At 40.6% G+C, this 26,366-nt stretch overlaps 1 protein-coding gene and 1 pseudogene across 1 annotated transcript in view; one reads left to right on the plus strand and one right to left on the minus strand.

The window, feature by feature from the left end:
- The first annotated feature begins 5,749 nt into the window (after positions 1 to 5,749).
- The window catches only part of LOC145340939 (solute carrier family 25 member 36), a 66,275-nt gene continuing 45,658 nt past the window's right edge, over positions 5,750 to 26,366 (plus strand). Inside the window, exon 1 of the mRNA XM_080185543.1 lies at positions 5,750 to 6,092. Within this exon, the coding sequence (XP_080041669.1) occupies positions 6,052 to 6,092 (41 nt within the window). The 5' untranslated portion in view covers positions 5,750 to 6,051. The remainder of the gene's footprint in view (positions 6,093 to 26,366) is intronic.
- On the minus strand, positions 15,974 to 17,308 carry LOC145341589 (putative protein FAM10A4; annotated as a pseudogene).

The following is a 26,366-nucleotide window of genomic DNA, read 5'->3' on the forward strand; positions in this document are numbered from 1 at the left end:
AAGCTATTCTTAGCCCCCTTTTCTTTTTCCAGACAGATAACTTCTAATCCCCTAATGGACTTTCCAAAGTCCAGTGAGGGGTGCATTGTGGATTCCCTCCTTGAATGAAAACTAGTTCTCATTCTAGTTTCATTTAAACTTCTCATGGATTTTGTCTCTTCAATCTAAGCGCATGTTCCCACTGCTTCCTTTGTGATGAACAATGGAGACTTGTTCAATCAATTTCTGCAACCTGATCTGACATTGGCTTTCCATGCATTCTTATCTCTCAAAGCTCATCTTCACAGTAATGAGAATGACATGGGCCTTATATGCAGGTAGCACTGTCCTAAAACTACCCTCTAGACCCCAAATCTTTTATATCTTGGAATTAATTAAACAGTTTAAAGTATAATAGTTTACAAAATCTGATGTTCCTACCACCTCCCTGTTACTTGTAAACTAACAGTTTACCCATTGTCAGCACAGCTGCTCTGGTCATTGTTTATAGGTATGCATATCTTGCACCTTTCTCCCAGTAAAACAACTTGAGACCATGCCCCCCTCCCCTGCTTAATCTTTAACAACAAACTACCCAAGCTAATTGCCAGGCAGAATTAAGTATGCATGATCCTGCTAGTCCTCCACTTTAGCCTTAGTTAAAGAAATGGGGCACGATTTTGCAGCCTTGCTCATCTCAAAAGTGTAAAATCGCTCCCAAGGTCAACAGACCTCTCCATGCTCTGCCCCTTGCCCACTCCGATCCCTGTGGCAGGTGGGCCTGTTAAATTCTTGCCATAGTTCTGAAACAGAAGAATCTCATAAATCAAAATATTTGAAACACTCTGTCAAATGGAATCATCCACACAAACAGCATTGAGGGAAATATGAAGAATAAGACCTAATTGAAATATCTGAAAGATGATCCAGGGTGACTCCATGGTTTCCTGATGCCTCTCTTCAGGTTCTCATTCAAGCTGCTTGGAAAGGGGGGAGGTTCTCTTCCCTGGGAAGGGAGGAGGATATTGGCCCAATGGGCTCAGCAAGCTAGAACAGAGATTGCAGGGGATGTCAGTACCATGGGATAATCTCTCAAACCTGGCTTCAGTGCTGCAAGAAGGTTAATTACTTCATGCAATTCACTGAGGTGAGTACACCACAAATTGTTTACCCTGTCACTTTCAATGTGACAAGGCATGAATGTAGCATTGGTAGAAAGGGCATATCTACTTGGTCACTGGCAATGACCAGGCAGCAGCACTGGCTGCCACGTATATTTTAACCTCTCTGTGAGATTGACACTTCGTCAGAGCTGTCATCCAGACTTGAAATGTTGGCTTTATTCTGTCTCCACAGATGCTGTCAGGCCTGCTGAAATTTTCCAGCATTTTCTGTTTTTGATTTAGATTCCAGTATCCGCAGTATTTTGCCTTTATCTATGCTAGCCTGATCCTTGCTTGATGCCCTTTCTCTCCAGTAAGCATTCATAGTATGTACCAAGCTGAGTCCTCTGGGAGCATGGAGCAAGTCATGTTCAAAGTGACCTCAAGAAATACTGTCCAAAATGGTTAGATGTGAGCATGTGGTATAATACACTGAGGAAGTTGTCCTTATGTCCATAACTCCCCAAGAAGTCATTTGGTATGGAAGGATGGAATATAAATGGAGTGTCCAAACCTAATCCAGTGACAGCTTTTGCTTAAATTTAAATCTTCCCATACACAAATATGGAAAGATGGAATTCCACTGAAGTGCCAAAACAAGAACAAGTTTTTGTTAAACATCTACATAATGTTTTGCTTGGTTTCTGAAGGAAGAAAAGTGTAGTACAAGACATAAAAATAGTTTATTTATTAGTCATAGGTAAGGCTTACATTAACACTGCAATGAAGATACTGTGAAATTCCCCTAGTCGCCACAGTCCAGGCTTGTTCAGGTCAATGCACCTAACCAGCACGTCTTTCAGAATGTGGGAAGAGCACCCAGAGGAAACTCGTGGAGACACGGGGAGAACATGCAAACTTCACACAGACAGGGACCCAAGCTTTGAATCGAACCTAGGTCCTTGCCTATATATATCGGCATATAAAATCCTGATGGCATTCTTGGTACTGAAGCAAAGGAGATTGGAGTGATTGCAACAGCTATAGGGATTTTATTTTCTGTAATGTTGCCAGGAAGGCAATCACATGGCTAAAAGATTGCAAGCACTAACTGCACGTTTATCCAGAGAGTCACTGTGATTTCCATGCTATTAGATTAACAATTATCATTGCCCTCACCATTGACTGCTGCAGTGAGAAGTGTCAAGAGCAGGGAGAACCTCTTCATATGGTCTTTGTTAATCTTATAAAGATTTTTGATGTACTGAGCAGAAGTAGCCTCTTTCAATTGCTGGAGAGTTGGTTTCCTTTCAATCTGAATTGTTCTTTCCACAAAGGATTTTTTGTTCGACAATGATATTTAGGGTTACAAAACAAAGTCAGGTAACTGGGGTTAAAAGCTCAGTCATGATCTAACTGAATGCTGAATAGCCTGCACCTGTTCCTCTGTTTCTATATATATGTTCCAATTTATGAAATCCATAATCCAGTGTGATGGTAATCAGTCTGACAGTTTGCATCAGTCTGATGAAGGCAGTGATCTAGAAAGGAAATAAAAACTGAAAATGCTGGCACTCGTGGAAGGCTATTTCTTTCTCCACAGATGCTCTTTGACCTGCAGAGTGTTTCCAGCATTTTCTGTTTTCATTTCAGATTTCACACACCATCAGTATTTTACTTTTGCATTGGAGGGTAAAAGTTGTGTTCACCAGCTATGCTAGAAACTGTGAATCTAGGATTAACCGTATTGGATAACTTGTCTCTGGATGATGAGCTGGACTCTTGCACTGGAAAGACAGTAAGCATATTTGTCCAATTGAATATATCTGTGTGGAACAATAGGAAATTAACATTGAACACCAAGATACAGATCTACTTAAGATGCATTTTGAACTTACTGATGTACGGTAACCAGCTCAACCATGTGCAACAGACATAAGAGAATACTAACGTCTTACCATACTTGCTGTCTCCATCATATTCTAAATATCATATGGGAAGGTGAAAAGTTCTTGATTCTAAGATGAAGGAGCTAAATGGCCAACTTTCATAACTTCTCTCAAGACACCTCTCCATTGGTTTAATTGCCTCTACCGGAAGGGAAGGTTGGTATTCCAAATGACCTCTTGTATGAAGAGCATACAGATACTACCAACCCATCGAGCCAACATAGACTCAAGCCCAAAGATGTTTTAAGATTGATACTGTAAGCTGGGAAAATATAGCTAACAATGGAACTTACTGGTGGACTGATTTGATTTGATTTAGTATTGTCACATGTATTAGTATACAGTGAAAAGTTTTTTTTGCATGGTATCCAGACAAAGTATACCGTTCGTTGTGAAGGAAAGGAGAGAGTACAGAATGTAGTGTTACAGTCATAGCTAGGGTGTAGAGAAAGATCAACTTCTCTACATCCTAGAAGTAAGTCCATTCAAAAGTCTGATGGCATCAGGGAAGAAGCAGGGGCTGTGCTACATAAAGGAAAGACCTGCATTTACACAATACTTTTCATGACCACTAGTCTCAATGTGCTTGACAACGAATTAAGTATTTTTGAAATGTAGGCCACGATTTTCCCATTGCGATTCGCAACTTTTTTGTCAGGTGGCAGTGGGAAACGCGTGTGTCCGGCCTTGAACAGGGATTTGCTCATGTGCCGAGAACGCATGCGCATCTCCCAGAGGTTGCGAACAGTTGCTGGTTAGATCACGCTGGAACCAGAGGGAAGGCAGGTAAGTAATTTAAATCTTTTTTTAACATGTTTCAAGTATGTATATTTGTTAATTATCAGGACCTGAAAGGTCCCGATTGAATCTCCCACTCTGTTGGGAGTCCTTCATTCAGCGGAGTTTAGATTGGCTCCCCACGTTTGGGGAACAAGAGACCCTGTTGGAATGAAGTGGGGGGGCAATCCCCTGAACATGGGCACCCTGGCACTGCCAGCCTGCACCCCAGCACTGCCCAAGGGGCAAAGTGACCATGTCCGAGAGGGCACCTTGGCACTGCCCACCCGGGCATTGGGGAGTGCCAAAGGGGCGTGGTCTGTTATGGATGGATCCTAGGGACAATTGGTGGGAGTGGGGGTGGGGGGGATCCCGCTGCCACTCAGCAGACAGGATCGGTCTGGGATGGAGGGAGGGCAGTGATTGGGGCGGGCTGGGTGGGCTGGTCTGCTGGGGGGAGGGGGGCGGCGGTGGCCTGCCTCCACGGGGGAGGGTCTGACCTGAGGGGGGAGTCAGCAGGGGGTGGGGGTCTACTGAGGTGAGGGGGGAATCGCCACTGCTGGGGGCTGGGGGGTGATGGGCTGGGACAGGGAAGATTCAGAGCTGGGCCGGGAATTGCTGGGGAGCTGTGATCGGGCCGTGGGGAGGGGGGGGAACTGAAGCACTGTGGGGGTCCTGGGCTGGCTAACAATCGGGCTAGCCAGCAACTGGGGAGTCTGACAGATCGGTGCCACTGCGCAAGTGCAGAGTTCCAGAACTGTCAAACACTGGTGCGAATAGGCAACCCCCCCAACCCAGGGTTTTTAATGAGATTCATGACTGGGACCACAGAGTTCAGAGATTCAGGTGAGAAGCTGAACTGACAAACAGTCAGGATTAAGAACAGTTCTCCCACGAATTCAGCACTTTTGGGAGAATCGCGGAAAACAATTTTATGCATAGCAAACTCCCAGAAACTACACTTTGATAAAGACAATATAACATATTATTTCGTAATGTAGGTTGAGGAATAAATATTGGTCAGTGCACCAGGGATAATTATGCTGTCCTCCTTCATAATAGTGGCATCAAATTTTTTACATCGACTCAAACAAGCAGGTGGGATCTCTGTTTAAAGTCTCACCTGACTTTAAACTCACTTGACAAAGGAGCAGCAAACGCTCCGAAAGCTAGTTGCTTTTGCTACCAAAGAACTGTTGGACTTTAACTTGGTTTTGTGAGACTTCTTACTGTGTTTACCCCAGTCCAGTGCCAGCATCTCCACATAAAGTCTCATCTGACAGGCTGTACCTCTAATAACAGTACTCCCTCAGTACTGTACTGGAGATTTTTGTATTGAAACCCTGGAGTGGGACTTGAATCCAGAACCTTGTGACTCAGAATTGAGAGTGCTACCAGCTGAGAACAAGTGAAAAATAAAACAGACCAGAGAAGAAAGTCCTCAAGAATGAACACTGCATCTAATTTGTCATATGATCTTGTGATTTGTGCCTGCAGAATCTGTGGCAATGACTGTTACTGAAGAATTGTACCTTTCAGCCGCTTACAATGTTGCAGGGATGGCACATTAACCTGGTGGCTGACACCATCCTATTTTAAGAAGGACAGTTGCCAAAAGTTTCAAATCAAGAGTTTCACACTCATACTCAGACATTAAAATGAAAACAGAAAGTTTGATTATTATTTCAGATCTCTAGCAACTGAGCCCCCACCCTGCTTTCTCCAGTTATTTTGCTCCAATTTTTCTCTTTAAATCTGGCCCTTGTACCGCACTCCAACAACCCAAGTAACATGCCACTGTCAAATAGACATTTCCATTGATGCTGATCATGTGGAGAGTGAATGCTTGGAGAGGGGCGTGACCGTGATGTGTGCGTGTATGCAGTCTTGTGCACCTCCCTCTTTCTGTCTCTCCCAGCAAGTAGGGGTCATTGGGTTAAAATAAAGGCGACAAGCCAGTCAAATTGTGGAGGAGAGGGTGCTGAGATGTAACTTGTGTTGCAGATTATTATTAATAATAATAATCATCATCATTAATAATAATAAGCCGAGCCTTCCCTCCCTTCCAGTGGAGGTCAGCAAGAGCGTCAGGCTGTGAGTGAGTGAATGAGAGAGAGAGGGTGCATATCAGTGGGAGCAGGACTGGAGCAAAGAGGCAGCAGCAGTAGGAGGAGGGAGGCAGAGGTCGAAGCTGCTCCCAGGGAAACCGCGCTCGGCCCCTCTCAGGGTAATAATGATTCACAATGAATCAGAGAGACCCCTTGATACATCTGTTTGCTGGCGGGTAGGTAACATTACATATTTACTGGGTTTTTTTTGTGAGGAGGTGAGTTTACTGAGCAACACCATTTTTAAAAAGAAAAAAATGTATTGAAGCTTCACTAAATTTGTGACTGCACAAGGTGTATTATTTGTTTTGTTTTGTGACTGAAATATGTTGTCCCTCGCTAATCCCTGGCTGCGTGGAGTAGAAGCCGCTGGTTTATGTTCTGAGGGAGATTTATTTATTTATGTATCATGGCAGTGGGTGTGTGTTGTCAACTAATTGGTTCACGCTTTTCCAGCCACCCGCGGGGATCAGCTTTTTATTATGATTTTATTTTCTTCTGGAATGGTTTTTGAAAGTGGATGTGGGGTTTGGGTCACCTCCCTGTGACTGTGGTTTGGGGGGCGGTGGGGAAGCGCAAGGCCTCGCCAGTCCCCGGCTCTCGCCTGGCGGCTCTCCCACTCTGCGAACGCTCGGGCCCGGCTACCGGAGGCAGACTGATACCGGTGCGCTGTAAATCTGGGGAACTCTTCCCCTCGGGCATATTGTTTTTGTTTTGGCGGGGGGTGGGGGGGGGGGGGTGGAGGAGAAATAACTATGGGTTTAAAATTAGCCACGTCTGCCAGTGATGTGCCCTCCTCCCTCCCTTTCTAAATTATTCTCACAATTTGACAAACGAGAGTTCAATCTTGGGTTTCCGCCCCTCGAATTTTCTTCCATAACCCACTGATGGTTTAATAGCTCAAATCAGTTTGTGAGGGGGTGAAAAGCAAGGTTCCGTGAACACAAACTACACTGTTTGCCCTCAATTTTCAGCAGTAGCTTCCAAACTGCCAGTGCAGGTGGTGAAACTTGCAGCAAGGTTTACACAAATTGCTAGTTGTCCTGTCTCTGATTTCAGATTCTTGCAAGACCTCTTACTTCCATCAATATTTAATGTGAATGATTAGAGCAGTTTATTTGACCCAGCTCAATTATGATGGCTTTGAGGCTTGTGTGCAAGTATTCTCATCTTTCTCTGTCCGGTGGAGTTTGGTAAGAAGTCTGAAAACACTATGTTAAAGTCCAACGGTTTATTTGGTAGCACTGTGTCGATATGAGCGATCTTCTTGGAGGTCCTCTCCACTTGGAGCTGGCAGTTTGCGGTGTCAATGATAGCCATGATGTGGAGATGACAGCGTTGGACTGTGGCAAGCACAGTAAGAAGTCTCATGACACCAGGTTAAACCTGTTGAACTTCCTCCTGGTATTGTGAGACTTCATACTGTGCTTACCCCAGTCCAATACCAATATCGCGACATCATGATGGAGTTTGCAATTTTCCCTGAGTGCATGGGTTTCCTCTGGATGTTCTGGTTTCCTCCTGCAGTCCAAAGATGTATGGGTTAGGTTGATTGGCCATAGTAAATGGCCCCTTAGTGTTGAGGACTAGCAGGGTAAATACATGGGATACCGGAATAGGACTTGGGTGGAATTGTAGTTGGTAAAGACTCAATGGGCCAAATGGCCTCCTTCTGCACTGTAGGGATTCTATGATCTATTCCACTCCTTTCCTCTTGGCTGCCATTTTTGTATATTTTGCAAACAGTTTTCTTTTGATTTTGTCCCTCTCCTCTTCAAATCTGCCATTATCACCACAACCTTGTAAAAACAAATCTTTGACTCGAGTATTCTTGCATCTATTATATCACCTCTAAGCTCCCTTTCCATCAACTCCTTGAACGTGATATCACTTCCCAAATATCAGCCTATCTTTTTTAACGTGCTATGTTTGAAACCCTTCAAACAGATTTCTGTCCCGCCCCACTGTAGAAACATTCTTAACAAAGATACAAATGATATCTTAATGTGGATGTCGCGAATGTAAGCTATCCCTTCTCATCCTCCTCCACATGTCTTCAGCCTTTGATATGGTTGATTACAACAGTCTCCCTGGGTGGAACTGCTCTCTCAGGACTTGGACTCAGGAACAAGAATAGGCCATTTGTCCTGTCAGCCATTGACTCCTTTGTCTATCAAGAATCTATTTAACTTAACCTTGAATAAATTCAATTTTCATTGACGAATGACCTATTGAGAGAAATAAATTCTCTTCTCCGTTTTAAATGGAAAACCTCTTCTTTCAAGCTGTCCGCATAAGAGAAAGCGTCCTGCTGGCATCCATCCTGTCAGGTCCCCCCAGGATCTTGCATATTCCAATTACCATCTCGTTCTTCCAAACTCCAATGGGTCATCTCAGAAAATGAGTTTGGTGAATCTTCTCTGAACTGTCTGATGTCATATCCTTTTTAAAATATGACCAGAAAAGTAGACAACGCACCAGATGTGTTCTCAAAAAGGCCATGGAGGACTGCAGCAAAACTTCCCTTCTTTGAAATTCCATTCCCCTTGCAATAAATGTAAACATTCCATTTGCCTTCCTTTAATCACTTGCTGTATCTGCATACTAATCTTTAGTGATTCACGCATCAGGACACCCAGGTACTTCTATACTACAGAGCGCTGCAGCCTTTTTCCATTTAAATAGTGTACCATTTTTCTATTTTTCCTGCCAAAGTTCACATTTTCCCACATGATACGTTTTTACTAACTTGACCTACTCAACCTATCTGTATCCCTTTGCATGTTCTTTACCTCCTCTTGATAATTTACTTCCACCCCCATCTTTGTGCCATTGGCAAATTTAGCTACCATGTATTGAGTTGCTTCATCCAAGTCATTGATCTAGATTGCAAATGGTTAACTTCCCATTGTAGTTTCCCTGTTCATACCCTTGGTTAGGTTTAAAACATTAGCCTGAAACCCACACTTCTCACCTTCAACTGAGCATGAAATTCTGTTATGTTATCATAATATACCTACAATGCGGAAGGAGGCCATTTGGCCTGTTGAACCTGCTCCAATAACAATCCCACCCAAGCTCTATCTCTGTAACCCCATGTATTTACCCTTGGTAGTACCCTAACACTAAGCAGCAATTTAGCATAGTCAATCAACCTAACCCACACATCTTCCAACCAGTGAAGAAACCAGAGTATTCATGGGAAATCCATGCATACACAAGGAGAATGTGCAAATACAGTCACTGTTGCTTAGAGATTTGTTCACTATAAGGTCATGAATTAATTCTGTCTCATTTCACATAACCAGGTCTAGATAGCCTGTTCTCAGGTGCTAGAATATATTGCCCTAAGGAACTGACCTGAATACACTAATTTTTAAATCTACCTTTGCCAGTCTGATTCTTCCAATCTATACCTACATTCAAATCACCCATAATTGTTGCAGTGCCTTTCTTATGTGCACAATATATTTCTTCCTTTAGAATCTGTTCTATATTGTGGCTACTGTTAGATACTTGTGAACAACTCCTGCAAGAGACCTTTCCTAGTTCTCAGTTTTACCCAAACTGATTTTGCATCTTGCTGTTCTGAGCTTGCTGGGCTTTCTTTCATTTCTGTACTAATGTCATCTTTAATTAATAGAGCTATCCCACCATCTTTTTCCTGACGTCCTATCTTTTTCTGCAGTGTTAAAATGCCCTGTCTGTCTCTCTTTTTCACCCCACCCCTTTTTTTTTGTGTACATGTTTTGGTAACATCAATTGAAAGTACAGCATTGGTTTTCACATGTACACTGACAGTTCTACCTCACCAATACCACTCCCTTCTGTGTTTGCTAAAGTGAATACTGTTAAATTATTGGATATCCAGTATTGGATAAGAAATTTATATCAATTAAATATTGGGAAGACTGAAACTATTGTTTTTGGTCCTCACTCCAAACTCTGTTCTCTAGTTACTAACTATATCTGTCTTGTCTGACAACTGTCTGAGACTAAGCCAGACTGTTTGTAACCTTGGTGTCATCTATGACTTTGAGATGAGCTGTCAATTACATGTTCATGCTGTTGCCTAAGACAGCCTGTTTCCACTTCTGTAATATCATTGGTTTTGCCCCTGCCTTAATCCTGCTGTTGAAATCCTCATCCATTCCCTGTTGCTTCAAGGCTTCACAATTTACTAGCTGGTCTCCCACATTCTATCCTCCATAAATTTGAGGTAATCTATAGTGCTACCACCTGAGTAATTTACATCAAGTCCTGTTCACCTATTACTCTCTGCTCACTGACCAGTGTTGGCTACACAGGCAATGCCTTCATTTTGAAATTCTTATAATTATTTTCAGATTTCTCTGTGGCCTTGCCACTCCCTATACATATAATCTCTTCTAGCCCTATAACCTTCTGAAATACCTGCATTCGTCTAATCCTGGGCCCTTGAGCTTTCCTGATTTTTTTAATTGCTTCACCATTGCTGGCCATGCTTTCAGCCTCCTAGGCCACGAGCTCTCGAATTCCCTCCCTAAACCTCTCCATACTTCCTTACTTTGCTCCCTTTAAGACAGCTCTTAAAATCTATCTCTTTGATCATCTAATCTAACATCTCCCGTTATGGTTCAGTGTAATATTTTGTTTTACACTGTACCTGGAGATACCTTGGGGTGTTTTAATACATGCTGGATGCTTTGTGAATCTAAGATGCAGTTTTATTATTCACAGTAAATCAGAACTGAATTCTTATTCTAGCCATAGGTGGTATAGGACTATGCAATTACATAAGTCTAGTATCCAGTTAGGAACCCTGCTTCGATTGGGTGCAGTGCCCCCCATGCAGTGGTAGAAGATGATGATCACTGTACATCCAACCTCTTTTTTTCCATTGCATTCATTTGAGTTTTAAGAGTGTAGAAGTTGTAAGAAGCAATTTGTTTAATATGTAAATAACTAGACCTCAAGAACATGTTTGATTTAATGAGAGAAGGGGGAGTTTTGTTGTTCTTTCATAGGATATGGGCATCACAAGCAAGGCCAGCATTTGTCATCCATCCTCAGTTGCCCTTGAATTGAGTGGCTTGTGAGTGCAGTTTGGAGTCAACCACGTTGCTTTTGGTTTCAAATTACATGTAGGCTGGACTAGGTAAGGATGGTGGATTTCTACCCCTGAAGAATGAGTGAATCAGATGGATTTTTACAATAATAGTTTCATGCTCAGCTTAACTGAAACTAGCTTTATATTCCAGATTTGTTATATTTATTATTTGAGTTTATGACCACCTGCTGCCATGGTAAGGTTTCAAACCTCAGCATCAGGGCATTTGCCTGGCCCTTGGGATTACTAGTGCAGTAACATAACTGTGCCCCCATCTTTCCATGGGGAAGAGCAAAGTATTTTTATCTTTCATTGTAGTTGTAATCCAGGAGACACACAGTAGCTATTGACCTTAGCACTTGCATTCTCGTTCAGTTGGATTAATATTTAGCAGTCGTAACAATGCAATTTCAGGAAATGCACATGTGAAGTAATTCACTTTAGACCCCCAAAAAAAGGATCCTTTTCTAAATGACAAAAAAAAATTGAATCTAAAATAAATGTAAGGTCTCAACTGCATGTATCATTGCAAAGTCATGAACAGTTAGAGAAAATAATTTAAAACTGCTAATGGAATGCTGGTCTTTATATATAGAGGCTGAGAGTACAAGCAGAGCTGGGATAAGTCAAACTTCAACTGTCCAAAGCCCTGGTTAAATTACACCCAAAATACTGTGAGTAGTTCCGAGCAACCAACACCTTTGGAAGAAAGTCTTGCAAGGGGTGCAATGTATATTTCCAGAATGGAAATTGCACTCCCAATTGTTAGATTACAAGAAGTGGTTATGCAAATTTAGGTCAGTATTCTCTGGAATTTAGAAGATTAAGAGGTGATTTAATTGAAAATGTTAAGATAGTAAGGTGAACAAATAGGGCAGATAGGAACTATTTCTGTTGCCGAGGAAGCCTAGGACTTTGGCATGGTCTAAATTTTGGGACAATTTATGTCTCGCTCGCTAAGAAAGAATAAATCTGTTGGACTTTAATCTGGTGTTGTGAGACTTCTTGCTGTGCCCACCCCAGTCCAACACCAGCATCTCAACAACAATCACTCCCTAAGGTTATGCTGCTAAGTGGTTATTTAGATAAAAAATATAGGTGTGAGTACAGTGATTCCAATACTTTCCTTCATGCTTAAGTTGTCTTTTCCTACACATCTGAGGCAGGAGCTATACAATAAATGGCAGGGCCATGTATAGAAACACAGAGGGACCTCGGTGTGCAAGTCCACAAATCCCTGAAGGTAGCGGCACAGGTGGAGAAGGTGGTGAAGAAGGCATATGGTATGCTTGCCTTTATAGGACGAGGTGTAGAGTATAAAAGCTGGAGTCTGATGTTGTAGCTGTATAGAATGCTGGTTAGGCTACATTTGGAGTACTGTGTCCAATTCTGGTCGCCGTACTACCAGAAGGACGTGGAGGCTTTAGAGAGTGCAGAGAAGGTTTACCAGGATGTTGCCTGGTATGGAGGGTCTTTGAGGAGAGATTAGGTAGGCTGGGGTTGTTATCCCTGGAAAGATGGAGAATGAGGGGAGACCTAATAGAGGTGTGCAGAATTATGAAGGATATAGATAAAAGGAATAGTGGGAAGCTTTTTCCCAGGTCGGAGGTGACGATCACGAGGGATCACAGGCTCAAGTTGAGAGGGGCAAGGTATAAGTCCGATGTCAGAGGGACGTTTTTTACGCAGAGGGTGGTGGGGGCCTGGAATGCACCGCCAAGTAAGATGTTGGAGGCAGACACTCTGGCATCGTTTAAGAATGACCTGGATAGTCACATGAGCAGCCTGGGAATGGAGGGATACAAACGAATGGTCTAGTTGGACCAATGAACGGTGCAGGCTTGGAGGGCCGAAGGGCCTGTTTCCTGTGCTGTGCTGTTCTTTGCTCTTTCAACAAGAACAAGTTTCATCCCCAGCCTCTTGTATCAACAATGAGTGTTTGATCTAGTACCTGCTGTTGATTCTATGGTGATGCTGATGGAAGGGCATCTTTCTGTTGAGGAATAATGCAAGATTAATAAAAATAATCTTTATAACCAAAGAATAATAAGGATCAGTTTTCCTTGCCCACCAGCAAGGAAAACCTTTTGCCCTCATAAGCAAGTAATGGATTCTACTTGGGAAAAGTCACCTTGCATGTAGGTTATCTTGTTTGACGATTTATGGTATTGTACTTCTAAACAAAAATCTGCATCTGTCTGAACTTGAAATTATTATGAGTAACCAGTTATGTTTCCAGTTGTCTGACAATCTCCATCTCCTGATGCAATTGTTAGCCTCTTGAAAATCTTCAGATGCCAAGTATTCAATTTACATGATTTGTTTCAGCCTGAATTCCTGCTGCTGCTCATTAATGAGTCATGAGCTGCTCGCACCTTTAGTTCCATATAGCTGTCTGTTACGTGGCAAATAGAATTGAATCAGTGGAGAATTTTTAAGTCTTTGACCTTTCACATTCTATTTGACCCATGCACGATGTGATCTAATAGCTTACAATTCTCCTGAATATTGTCTATTGTAGCATTTAACCTTCAGATATAATGGTGCAAAATGAGGAGGGGAAAAAGAACTACATGATGCCAAAACAATTCTTGTCTGAGATTATTTTTTGCTTGAATATTTCAATTATGTGCCAATTTCTGCTTCTTCCCCTCTCTATACCTCTGTTTCTAAAAGCACTGACTCCCTGCTAATGAACCATTTTCTCTGGTACTTTGATCCAATAATACAAGTGGTATAGTGGCACAGTGATTAGCACTATTGTCTCACTGCGCCAGGGACCCGGGTTCAATTCCCAGCTTGGGTCACTGTCTGTGTGGAGTTTGCACGTTTTCCCCATGTCTGCATGGGTTTCCTCCTACAGTCTGGTTAGGTGCCTTGACCCAAACAGATGCCAGACTGTGGCGACTCGGGGAATTTCATAGTAACTTCATTGCAGTGTTAATGTAAGCCTTACTTGTGACTAATAAAATTTTAAAATTTTAATATTCTAAGCTACATGGTTGTCTGTCAGAAAGCAAGTTGATCACTTTGACATTGCAGCACAGTTGAGAGGTTGCTGAATAGTGCTGAACGTTGGGAACTCTGACAAGATTTTTTATCCTCTCTATTTGCATTGCACTTGAGGCCAATTCTCCTGCTTTTGCCTTTAGTTTGATTGAAATGAGCTGAATTCAACATAACCTCAGGGCTGAGAAACAGCCTTTCTTGAAATGGATGGCTCAGATACTTGAAAGGGCTATTTTCATGATATAACTAGAAATACTCACCTTTTGTATGAGAATTTATGTCCATTCTCAACATTTAGTTTTCCAAGATGTTAACCAGTTCTCCAGTGTGCAAGAAGAAATATGATTATTTATTACAATCACTGAAGGATAGTCCTACAAGTTTCACTCTCCCTTTTGTTACCTTGTCAAAACTGAATATTTGGAGTCTGGTAGTATTTGTCAGAAGGTTATCTGACTGCATCATAAACAAGACCTGGCCTAGCTTAGGTTATCTATTGTCTACTAGTATCTGCTTTCCAGCAGGAATTGATGGATAGATATAGCAGCAGGGTGTGTCTGTTTTTCTTTCATCCACCAATGGGATCACAGAAGTCAATTGTGACCATCCCCATCCCAAACTAGACAGACCTGTTGAACTACTTGAATGCTAGATATCAGATCTGGGACTCTGATCTTTGTACTTCAGATTCTGAAAGAAATCTGTGAAACTCCAATCTCGTGACCGGGAAGCGTTTCTCAATGAGTTAATGACCCAAAACCTCATGACTAGTCAATGACCCTCACATGTATGTTTAATTTTCACAGTAATTGCATAGCATGTTGCTGGAGGTGCAAGATGAAAATGGCACTGGACTCTACAGGGCATCTAGAATTGGAACAAACAGTACAAATAGCTGGTTAAGGAATTACACCATGAGCTTGAAGATTCTGAAATTAATAGTGCAAGACTTGGGTTCAGTGTTGCAAATTACAATGTTACGTAAGGTATATGAAGAGAAATAGAGTGGGAAAGAAAGATTGGCCAACAGGAGATAGCATGATTCTATAAAAATTCCAATAATTAAAACCCAAAACTCCATATTTAACAGATAATTTGTAGTGCCTGGTGGATTGACTGACTAACACATTATGCCATTAAATGGGTACTTAGACTAAAATTTTGATTTTTATTATTGTCATATGTATTAACATATAGTGAACTGTATTGTTTCTTGCGTGCTATACAGACAAAACATATCCTTCATAGAGAAGGAAACGAGAGAAGTGCAGAATGTAGTGTTACAGTTCTAGCCAGGGTGCAGAGAAACATCAACTTAATGCAAAATAGAACAGCCTCTACTGATAAGATCATGGCTAATGTACTTGTGACTTCATTTCTACTTTGCTGCCTATCCCCTATACTCTTTGACTCCCTTGTCAATCAACAATCTATCCAACTTGATCTTAAAAATATTCAGTAACCCTGCCTTCACTCTCTCTGGGCAAGAGCATTCCACAGACTATCAGCCCCTTTTGAGAGAGAAAATTTCTGCTCCTCTCTGTTTTTAAATGAGGGACGTTTTGTTTTTAAACTATCACCTGTTCTCGTTTTGTCCATAAGCAGAAGCATCTCCCAATATTTATCCTATTAAGTACCCTCACAACCTTGTTTGTTCCAGTAAGATCACCTCTCATTCTAAATTCCAAGAGATGCTGGACCAAATCTTTTTTTAAAAAAACCCTTTCATTCCAGGATTCAGTTGTGTGAACCTTCTCTAAACTTCTAATGCAAGTATATCCTTTTTGCATGATCAACAATTTTTACTGTTTAATTCCAAATCAGATTTAAGGAAAAAAAAGACTCAAAAATATAGCAGGCTACTCTGAACGTTGGGAGGTATAGGTAGAGGGGTAGTGCATCGGGTGGTGGGGAGAGGGTTCTAATCTGGAGTTTTATTTTGAATAGTCAGCTGCCTCTTTACGGCTTGGCTCCAAATTTAGACCCAATTTTCCCACAAAGTTCATTGCCTTGGAGTTGTTCTGGTATTTTGAGATGTTAGCTGGGTTCTGGGCCACATCTTGGAGCGCCACCATTATTTCAGGATCCTGCATGACTGTAAGCACCTCTGGGTCACCAAGTAGATCATTTAGACTGAGCATTCCTGGCATCCCTCCAGGAAAACCACCAGCACCACCTGGGAATCTGCCAAATTCAGCTGCCCTTGGGCACTGAGCCTCTTCCTCCTTGCGTGCTTTCTCACGTTTCTTTTTTTTTAGCCTGTTCTATTCACTCTCGAATAGCCTTCTCTTCACGCTTCCTTTCATACTTTCTTCTGCGTTCTATAATCTTCTGAGCTTTAGGCTGCAGCTCCTTCAGTGTGGAGCTGGTATCATCATCATAATCCAGTTGACAGGCCGTGGACAGGTCCAGTGCTGCTTCCTCCCAGTGACCCTGCAACCTGTGTGCTTTCCCTCTCCACTTGTAAGGCTGTGCCGAGTTGGGGTTGATGCTGATGACTTTGTCACAATCCTGAATGGCTGCATTAGGTTTCTGCATTTTTGCATAGACGCTGGCTCGTTTGGCATAAAAAACAGCCAGACGTGGATTCAACTCAATGGCCTCTGTAAACTGTTCAACTACCTTCTCAACGCATTAAAGACTTCCATTTTCTTTTCATTGGCCTGATCCGTTGACGACTCTGAAACCTCAAGGCTTCCATCTCCCATTTCCTGAGGTTCTTCAGTGTCTGGCTCAATTACACCCTCATTATCGATCTCCTGTTCACTCTCTTCGCTCTCAGCTGGCTCTGGAGGTGGAGCCGCTGCCTTCTCTTCTGTGTTTGCTTTCTTGGGCGACTCTGGAAACTTGGGATATTCTGCTGGCGGTGTGATGACTGCTGCCACACTTTCCAGCCATTCTGTGAAGAAGTGCAGCTCGGGCATGTGCAGCACGGCGGGGTTGTCCTTGCAGAGCTGCACAAAGGCGCTGAGGTCCTGCACTTTCTGAGGGTCCAACAAACTGTACACCGTACTTCAGATGTAGTCTGGCCAACTCTCTATACAATTATAACAAAATGTTCCAAATTTGTATTCCACTTTTTGCTCATGAGAAATAGAGATCCCAAAATGTGATCGTACTCTACAAAAATAATCATGTTGAATTTTTGTGATTCTAGCCCCAAATGATAAACTTGTTTCCAATGACTACACGGCATTACAGGTTGAAATCTGTATCTGGAATTTCTGCAGGGGTGTAATCAACCTCTAATCTCAAGTCACTGGGAGACAGTAAAAGAATGGCCATTTGCACCATTTCGCCACAGATTTTGCTACATTACTGTAGAAAATTGGTAGATTTTTATTTTCTATGAATTTGTCCCCTTTTTTATATAGAGTTGCTTGCAGTAATTAACAATTGTAATTAAAATGGTCTGTGGTGAATTTAATTTGTATCTGCTGCCCAAGTGCAGAACTCTATGATGTTCAATGGTGGAGCATATGGTGAAATTACACTTCTCAAAACTGATAGCAAAATGGCACCATATGGGCAGCAACTGTTACGTTTTAACTGCAGATCTGGTTCTTGCCTGAAGTTGCCGTACCACAATGCATAAATAGTGCTGAGCGTCATGCACCTCACCATTATTTTGGTAGTGAAACTTAACCCACTATAGAATAGCAAAATTGACATTACAAAGTTAGGAAAACTTGAAGTGGAAAAATGTTCTGTTCAGAATTCAATTCTTTATCTTTCTCGTACCAAATTGATTGTGATTTGTATTAGCAATGTAACTTTGATTCCATATACCTTTTTTGTACGTTTTCTCACTGTTGCTTTAATCTTGAGAAGATGATGACCGTTGTTGCAACAAGCTGTCTCTTTACTCATTATTAGCCCCATTAATCCTCCTTCAAATTTCTTCAGTCTTTGTTGTCCAGTTCCTTTGAAATTCTCCAGTCATTTCAGTTTTGAATCTTTGATAATCCTGTTCCTTTTTAATGTAGTCTACACCTTATGACCTCAGTATCAAAAGCTTTGAATAAACCAGTTTGGGTTGACTTTGGAGGTGTACTATTTTTGAACCCTGATCATCCCTTGTTTTCTAATTAATTTGAAGTTAAAGAGCACCATTTTAAGATCAAATAATGCATCATATGAATTATATCATTCTGTAATTTAGTTTCTTAGTCACTAAAATGTATTCATTTATTAACTTCACAAAGTATCTCTGAATCATTTGCTGCTTCAATCACATGCTAATTTTTAATTAACATTAAGTTTTAATCAATTTTTTATATAGAGACCATTTATGTTATAGAGAACATGCATTTGCTTTTCAGAATCATTTAAATGTTTATCATGATACAGCCCAGATAGAACCTTCCTTAAAAGGTAGTTCTAACTGTTTGATTTATGAAATATAACTTGTGCTTAAATTTGCACCTCCTGAAATGTTGTAAGAAATCAAAGCTGGGGTAGGCTACTTTCTTGCCCCTTTCCCCTTGATACCTTGTTAGTCAAGTCTGTCTGACTCTACCTTGGATATTCAATGATGCCACTTCCACTGGGTGAGAATTTGAAAGGCTGATGACCCTCTGATTGGAACCATCTTAAATGGAGATGCCTTATCTTTAAACTACTTCCTAGAATCCACCATGAGAGGAAACCTCATCTCAGCATCTACCCTGTCAACCACTCCTCAAAATCTTTTATGCTTGAAAAAGAACATCTCTCCTTCTGCATAAGACAACACCTTCATCCCAGGAATCTGTCTAATGAGCATTCTCTGAACTGTTATAATGCCAGTATCATCTTCCCTGGATAAAGTGGCAAAACTGTACACAGCACTCCAGATACGATCTTTCCAACGTCCTGTACAATTGGACCAAGATTTCCCCTTGCAATAAAAGAGGCAGTATTCCATTTGACTTTTGTGTGAGATTCATATATCAGGACAGCCAGATGCTTCTGTACTGCAGCTTCAAGCTTCTTGGAAACTGCCCCTTCGTTTATCTGGCTTACTTAACTAGCTGTCCTCCTAGCTTTCTTAACATTAGTCCATTGTATGGCTTTTTTGGACAATGTTAAGAGCTACTCACTCTATAGTCTCCTGTCACCAACTGCTGTAAATTCAGTTAAATGTATTCACAAAAAGCCTTCCTGCCCTAAAGATCCTCCTGCTTGCTAAGCAACATCCTTCCTTTCACAAATGTTTATTCCCTTTTCATGCCATAATCACAATAGAAAAACAGTTTGAACCCCCATGCATACAACACCTTTGTTTAACATGAATCTAACTGTAATTTTACCCTTGTTTTGCACAGAAACACTAAACCCACTTAAATCTATATAGTTGTTTTCCCTATATTTAACAATACAAATAATGGTCACCTAAAACTATCTTTACTTTCCTGACGACAGTATGCCCTGTCCCCTCCTATCATACTTTGGTTACCATTACTCACATTGCTACTCTGCACTGCCTTGTTCTTTCACCTCAACTTTTCAAATCTCCCTTCATTTGAACACTCCATTGTTTTGTTTTAAGCCCCCTTCAAACAAAAGCAAGATTGGCATCCCATGTTCTGTTTCATATTTATTCAAAGTTTTTTTTGATTTTATATGGTCACAAAAATTGGAAATGAGCACAGTTATTTCTCTGGCAGTTTAGTAATTTGTTAGGATTAAAATGTCAATGAATTGGATCTCCAGATATTATTCCCTCCTGATCATGCAAAGTTGTTAAATTTATTTGATAAAGTAGTTGATGCCATGAGTTGGATATTGAATTTTCACCAGTAACGCCTGAATTCAAACTTGTTCAGACAAATGAGCAAACAGTTTCGTGTCTGATTTTTATGGATCCTACATAGGATCTTCTAATCTCAGTCCTGCTTCTGATGGACTTTGGTCAACAAAGCAAAACCTGTTGCTAGTTTAGTACTTAATTGGCAACTAGATTCCAAGGTTACAGGATACATGATATGAGAAATGCAAAATCTCTATTGGGTGGCGTAATGAGTTGTCTTCCAATCATGTGATACGTGAACCACAAATGAAAATGCTGATACAGTGCTGTCCCATTATAACACGATGGTCCATAAAATGTTATTGTGAAGAAAGCAAAGTCGCACTAAATTGAGGTTCAAGAAAATCAGCGTTCAGCCTAACCCAATGTTGACCCAACATCCTAAAACACCCTGATTATCACCCTATTTGACCCTTTTTTTGCACGTTTACAATCTGGCAAGTAAATTACCTTTTTAACTAAAGAATAAATAATTGTTATTACAGTTGAAATGAAAACATTAATTTTTAGTAAAGCGTTTTTAATAAACAAAACAACAAGGTCTCGTGCAACTTGAGTTTGACTTTTTAGTCTTGATCACGTCAAGTGCGTGAAGCTTATTCACAGAAAAAGATTTTCTTTTTCTCACAGTTTGTTCATTTTTGATCTAAGAAAATACAAAATTAACTCACCAAAAACTTTTCAGTTCCCCGGAAAGAGCAAAAAAAAGGGTCCGATGATTCATCGCACTATATCCGAATTTGCGCTAAATCAGAGCGTGTAAAATCAGGGTTTCGCTGTACTGGATGCCCTTAATAAAGAGTGTTCCATTTTCTCACTCACATTAACAACGTGCACCTTGATTAAGGATAAAATAATTTTGAGTACATTACATCAAATATGGTCTTTGCAGAACATTTTTTTATTGCAGCTGTGGGTCTTAGATATGTGATTTGTGCAATGCCATGTGCTATTGTAGTGGAGTGACAGTAAGAGGGTAAGGAGAGGTGTTCTGTTGCACATCTGTTCGCGTTTGCATTCACATGACAAAGCTATAAATACTAAGTTCATAACTGATGACAGTAAGTTGACTTAATTGGAAACCTCGTGTTAATTTACCTTTTAACGTACAACAACCGATTTTCATCCCACTAATTTTTGTGCTAACAGGATTTCCCTTATGAAGTTTTATTTCAAATCAAATGCCTCATTTTTAAAGCGATTAAGTTAAATCTGCATTTGAGGCTACACGTGCATGTAAGTATGGTTCCTATTAAATCTAATTGTGAAAAGGCTCTTGTCTTATGAGGCATCCATCTGTCTCACTCCAATCAATGGTTTTAGACAGCATAGTACAGAAATCTTCCAAGTTCAGGCTACAGTTTAGACTGGCAGCAACATTTGTTTTCTCCCTGAATACTTCTTTAACTCTTAGTTTTCACTCCTTTTCTGAAGGTAATGAGGTATGGCTTCAGAGATGTTGGAAAGTCTCCAGTGCCTAATCAGCTGCTCTTCACATGGGAACCTGCATAGTAACCATTGGCAGGCTACATTATGAACAGCATTCTAGTCAGGTCTGATCCTTCTTATCATGTCACACCCACGTGCATTCATTTTTGGCAGGCACCACAAAATAGCACGAGGTTGATATTTTTCTTTGTCTGCCCAAGGAGCACTGAACCAACTATCGTGTCCCAACTCCTATGCTGGCCGAGATTAGCTAAGGTTACTGTTCAGAATGAAATCTAAAGCCTTCTGCTTTGTTTATGCCAGGCGTTGCCAGGGAATCTACTCTCAGTTAATGAAAAAATCGATAACGGAGGAAAAATCCTAATCTTTCCCCTCCCTCAACTGTTTTCCAATTTATCTTCTAAAATCCAAAAAACCACGGAGTCAGAAGAGTGGAACAAATTGATGATTCTATCTTCAAACTAAGAACGGAAGTTACTTTTGTATACATACAATGAAAAATTCATTTTATAAGCTGTAACAGTCATCATACTAAAATGAATTTTTCAGGAAGAATCAGTTTCTATCCTTTAGTCCTACTTTCCTCCAGTTTCCACTCAAGTTGACAAGGTATGTTTTTGGAGGAAAAAAAATTGCCAATTGTATGGTGCCCAACCAAAGAGGCTCAAAAGTCATCTTGCTCCTCGGCTATGATAATATTGGTGGGCTGCCATTGGCTTATGAACCACAGGTTCTACGGATGAAGAAAATCAGCTATTGCATTAATTCCGTGTTTAAAAAAAATTATTGAGTGCATCAATGCAAAATGCTGCATACAAAAACTTGATTAGTCATATTTAATGCATCTATTACACAATTATTCTTGTGGTATATTTCTCCTGTTCTCTGCCTCTTCACTGGAGGAATTTAAAATGCATACTTGTGCCTTAGCACTTTTTGTTCCAGAATATTGATGTACTGAACACATTAGTCTCCAGAAAGTACAGAATTCAAGATTTTTCTGGGGTAACTAAAATATCTTGTTGAAAGACAGTTGAACCTAGCACATGAAGGAGATGGTTATTGATTCAGGAAGCGTAGTGGAGGACATGCCCCTGTCTACATCAATGGGGGCAAAGTAGAAATGGTTGAGAGCTTCAAGTTTTTAGGTGCCCAGATCGCCAGCAACTTGTCTTGGTCCCTCCATGCCAATGCTATAGTTAAGCCCAACAATGCCTCTACTTTCTCAGGAGACTAAAGAAATTTGGCATATCTGCTACAACTCTGACCAACCTTTTACAGATGCACCATAGAAAACATTCTTTCTAGTTGTATCACAGCTTGGTATGGCACCTGCTCCATCCAAGGCTGCAATAAACTGAATGAAGCCTAATCCATCACACAAACCAACCTCCCATCTTTTGACACTGTCTACACTTCCCACTGTCTCAGAAAAGCAGCTAGTATAATCAAGATCCCCACGCACCCTGGATATATTCTCTTCCACCTTCTTCTATCAGGAAAAAGATACATGTACCAAACGACTCAAACAATTTCTTCCCTACTGCCATCAGATTTTCAAGTGGACCTACCTCACATTAAGTTGACCTGTCTCCGCACTATAGCTACATTCTGCACTCTCTCTCCTTTCTTTCTCTATGTATGGTAGGCTTTGTATAGCGTGCAAGAAATAATACTTTTCACTATACCAATACGTGTGACAATAAATCAAAATGTTTACTTAAAGCAGAGGTGGACCTTGGTGTTCATGAGATTTAAGATGGGTGTAATCCATCTGCTTGTTCGTGAATGGAATGATTTTCTATATTCTGAAACAATTTGCCATCTATCTGAGGTTGAAGTTGCTGCCTTAAAATTTTTATTCCATCCTTAAAGTTACAGTGCCAATGCTCAGAGTGGACTGCTCCAAAAACCTAATTCATTGTCCCCATGCAAGAGACAAAACAAGATCCAAGTTGACAAGATGAGGCATTTCACCCCATCATGGACTTGATACTTGGAATGTGGTTTTATAAATGATCAACATAAATAGGATCTGTTGTTCTTTGATTTATTTGAAATAGCTTGAAGCTGGGATCATTAATGTGAGCATTTGTAAGTGTTTACCTTCCATGCAATTTGTTTTTTTTCATTTGGTTTAAGATGGGACAAAAAAAAGCTGAAATTTCCTGTTCAAGAATAAATAGGCTAGTGTTCGTTGATTTGAATGAGGATCCTGCAAGCGCCTTGTTTCTTGAATAATTACTAAGCAAATTCTTTTTGTGCCACCTCTCTTGTCCCTGTTCTGAAACAAATTTGCAGGTTTTCAATTGCAAATGTGTCCCTCTGCCAACACACATGCATTTTAAATGTTGCCACAAATGCAATAGACTTATGTTCAGTCTTAATTCTTGGATTTAGGCTAATAAAACAGCACTTTATTTCATCACAGTTACTGGTATGTGGAAACATTCAACTTGCCTTTAGCTTTTTTGATTAAAGTGCAGAAGAGTCGTGTTTACGTTTAATCCTGCAATTTGTTCTGCACTTTTATATACTTTATTAGGTCATGGCCATTGTTGTTACATTGTACTTTTCATTCCCCTAATCTGACAATTTTGAGAGCGAGAAGTGCATGATTTGTCCAACAACTTAAACAGAACATGATGAAAGAAGAAGCAATACTTTTTTTTGGACAGGCAGTCTGCTTAGAGAAAGCTTAAAAGTAAATGCTATGTTGTTTCTGACCTTTTTATTTGTAATGTTTTTAAAGGCCTGTGAATGCCCTGATTATTTTTTTTGAAGTTTTGTTTCATGTTAATGTTACAAACTTTTTGTTTTAGATTTTCAGTTTGTTGTCATAACAAATTTATATTGAATGAATAATTGTTCGACTTTTTTATTGTCAAAATAAAACTGTGATATTCTAAGTGGTCCACTGCATTCAAATTTCATCCTAATACTGATGAATGTCTTATGACCTTGTTTGCATTTGGCTAGAGGGAAAAGTTTGCATTTGAAATGTTCTGTTCTATAATAACTAGTCATAGTGAACGGGATTTTATGGCCTCACTCGATCCAAGACTGGAAAATCACACCTGAGGTCAATGGACCTTCCCATAGTGGGCGGGCAGTAGAATTCCGGCTAGTGCCTCTGGATAAGGTGAGAATGATGGGTGTTAGGATTGCAGCATTGACTTCAATGTCATGTCGCCAACTCGATTTTGTTATATTTTTGACACATTAAATACTGCATCAGTAGTACACAGGGCAATGTGTCTTCATATAGATGCCATTGATCTTGAGGAATGGCTTATGGGACAGCTTAATTGACATGCTGTATCTTTCTTCAGTGCTTTAGCAGAAGAAACTTCCAGTCTCCATTTAGAAGTAAATAGAAAACTGCTGATCATTTTTGAAGTTCATTATTTTTCTGAAATCACTGAGAAATCAAAGGGCGGAAGATGTACACCATTAAGCCTTCCATCCAAATGATCCTGCTTTGAATTCAGATCTTATCTGGAGAGAGACAGTCTGAATGCTACAATTGCCTTCTGACCTGTTGGTCTAGGGAGAGGGAATGATTGCATATTTCAGTGGCTAAATTTAATCAGATTCTGAATTGTTTGGTTCCGTTCAAGTTTCTTTTTACTTCAAGGCTCTTGACTCTTCCAAAAATCTTTTTGGACTGGATACCTTTTCCCACAATTGTGACTCCAGGCTGACCAGAATTAAATGCCTGTTGTATGGACTGTCTTTTCCTCAACTTCCAATGCTTTATATTCATCACATTATCTTCAATTTTGTAAGCCAAATGGAGAGACTGAGCAAAATTAACATTAAAGTTTTTTGAATATCATCTGTCTTAATCCAAGCTGAATAAATTAGCTTTTTAAAAATACTGTAGTTTTTGTTTTATTTCTAGTGTGCTATGCTGTGAGTGAGATTTGGGTTAAGGGGGTGGGGAAGGGAGATTGTTTTCATTTAATGCTACTTCAGTAATTTAAGTTTGAGAGTAAAAAGATTAATGCTTATGCAGTTTTGCCAGGAGCTCCTGTTACCTCCCACAGTCCATAAAACACGTTGGTTAGGTGCTCTGGCCGTGCTAAATTCTTCCTTAGTGTACCCAAACAGGTGCTGGAGTGTGGTGATTCAGGGATTTTCACACTAACTTAATTGCAGTGTCGATGTAATTTTATTTGTGACACTAATAACATTTTAAAAAAGAGAAAGGAAGCCATACAGTTTCTTAGAATTTTGTTTGTAAAATAAGATCAAAGATTAGGCTGTGTTTAAACTCCTTTTACGGGATGTCAGTGTCGCTAGCGAGGTCAGCATTTATTGCCTATCCCTAGTTGCCCTTGAAGATCATGGTGAGCTGCCTTCTTGAACCTCTGCAATCCCTGACATGTAGCTATGTCTGTTGCGTTGTTCGGGAAGGAATTCCAAGATCTTGAGCCAATGACGACAAAGAACAATGATATAGTCCCATGTCAGGATGGCGAGTGACCTGGAGGGGAGCCCTGTCTGCAGTATCTGCTGCTCATTCCCTTAGTTGTCATGGGTTTGGAAGGCGCTGCCTAAGAAATGTTGGTGAGTTCCTTCAGTACATTTTATAGATGGTATACATGGCTGCCGTCGGTGGTGATGGAATTGAATGTTTATGGAAAGAGTAGCAATCAAGCAGGCTGATTTGTCCTGGATGGTGTCAAGCTTCTTGAGTGTTGGAGCTGCACCCATCCAGGCAAGTGGAGAGTATTCCATCATACTCCTGACTTGAAGATGGTAGAGAGACTTTGTCCAGATATTTATATGGCTTGTCCAGTTCAGTTTCTTGTCAATGGTAATCCCCAAGATGTTGACAGTGATCCATTTTATTAACATTGTAATTGCATTGTTAAACGTTTTTTAGTGAGGTCCTGTACATATACAAAAACAATTCAGACTGTGGGCACTACTAAATGCTGTTGAGTTAAGTTGCTCTTCCTCATGCCATCTCACTCTCTCAAAAGCTGCACATCAATATGCCATGGATTCAGGTCATTGTCTGTGCAGATTCTGCACATTCTCCCCATAACTGCATGGGTTTCTTCCAAGTGCTCCTGTTTCCTCCTGTGGTCTGAAAGACATGCT

Source organism: Carcharhinus amblyrhynchos, chromosome 3 (genome assembly GCF_965287045.1).
Source record: "Carcharhinus amblyrhynchos chromosome 3, sCarAmb.v2.hapA, whole genome shotgun sequence".
Taxonomy (NCBI): domain Eukaryota; kingdom Metazoa; phylum Chordata; class Chondrichthyes; order Carcharhiniformes; family Carcharhinidae; genus Carcharhinus; species Carcharhinus amblyrhynchos.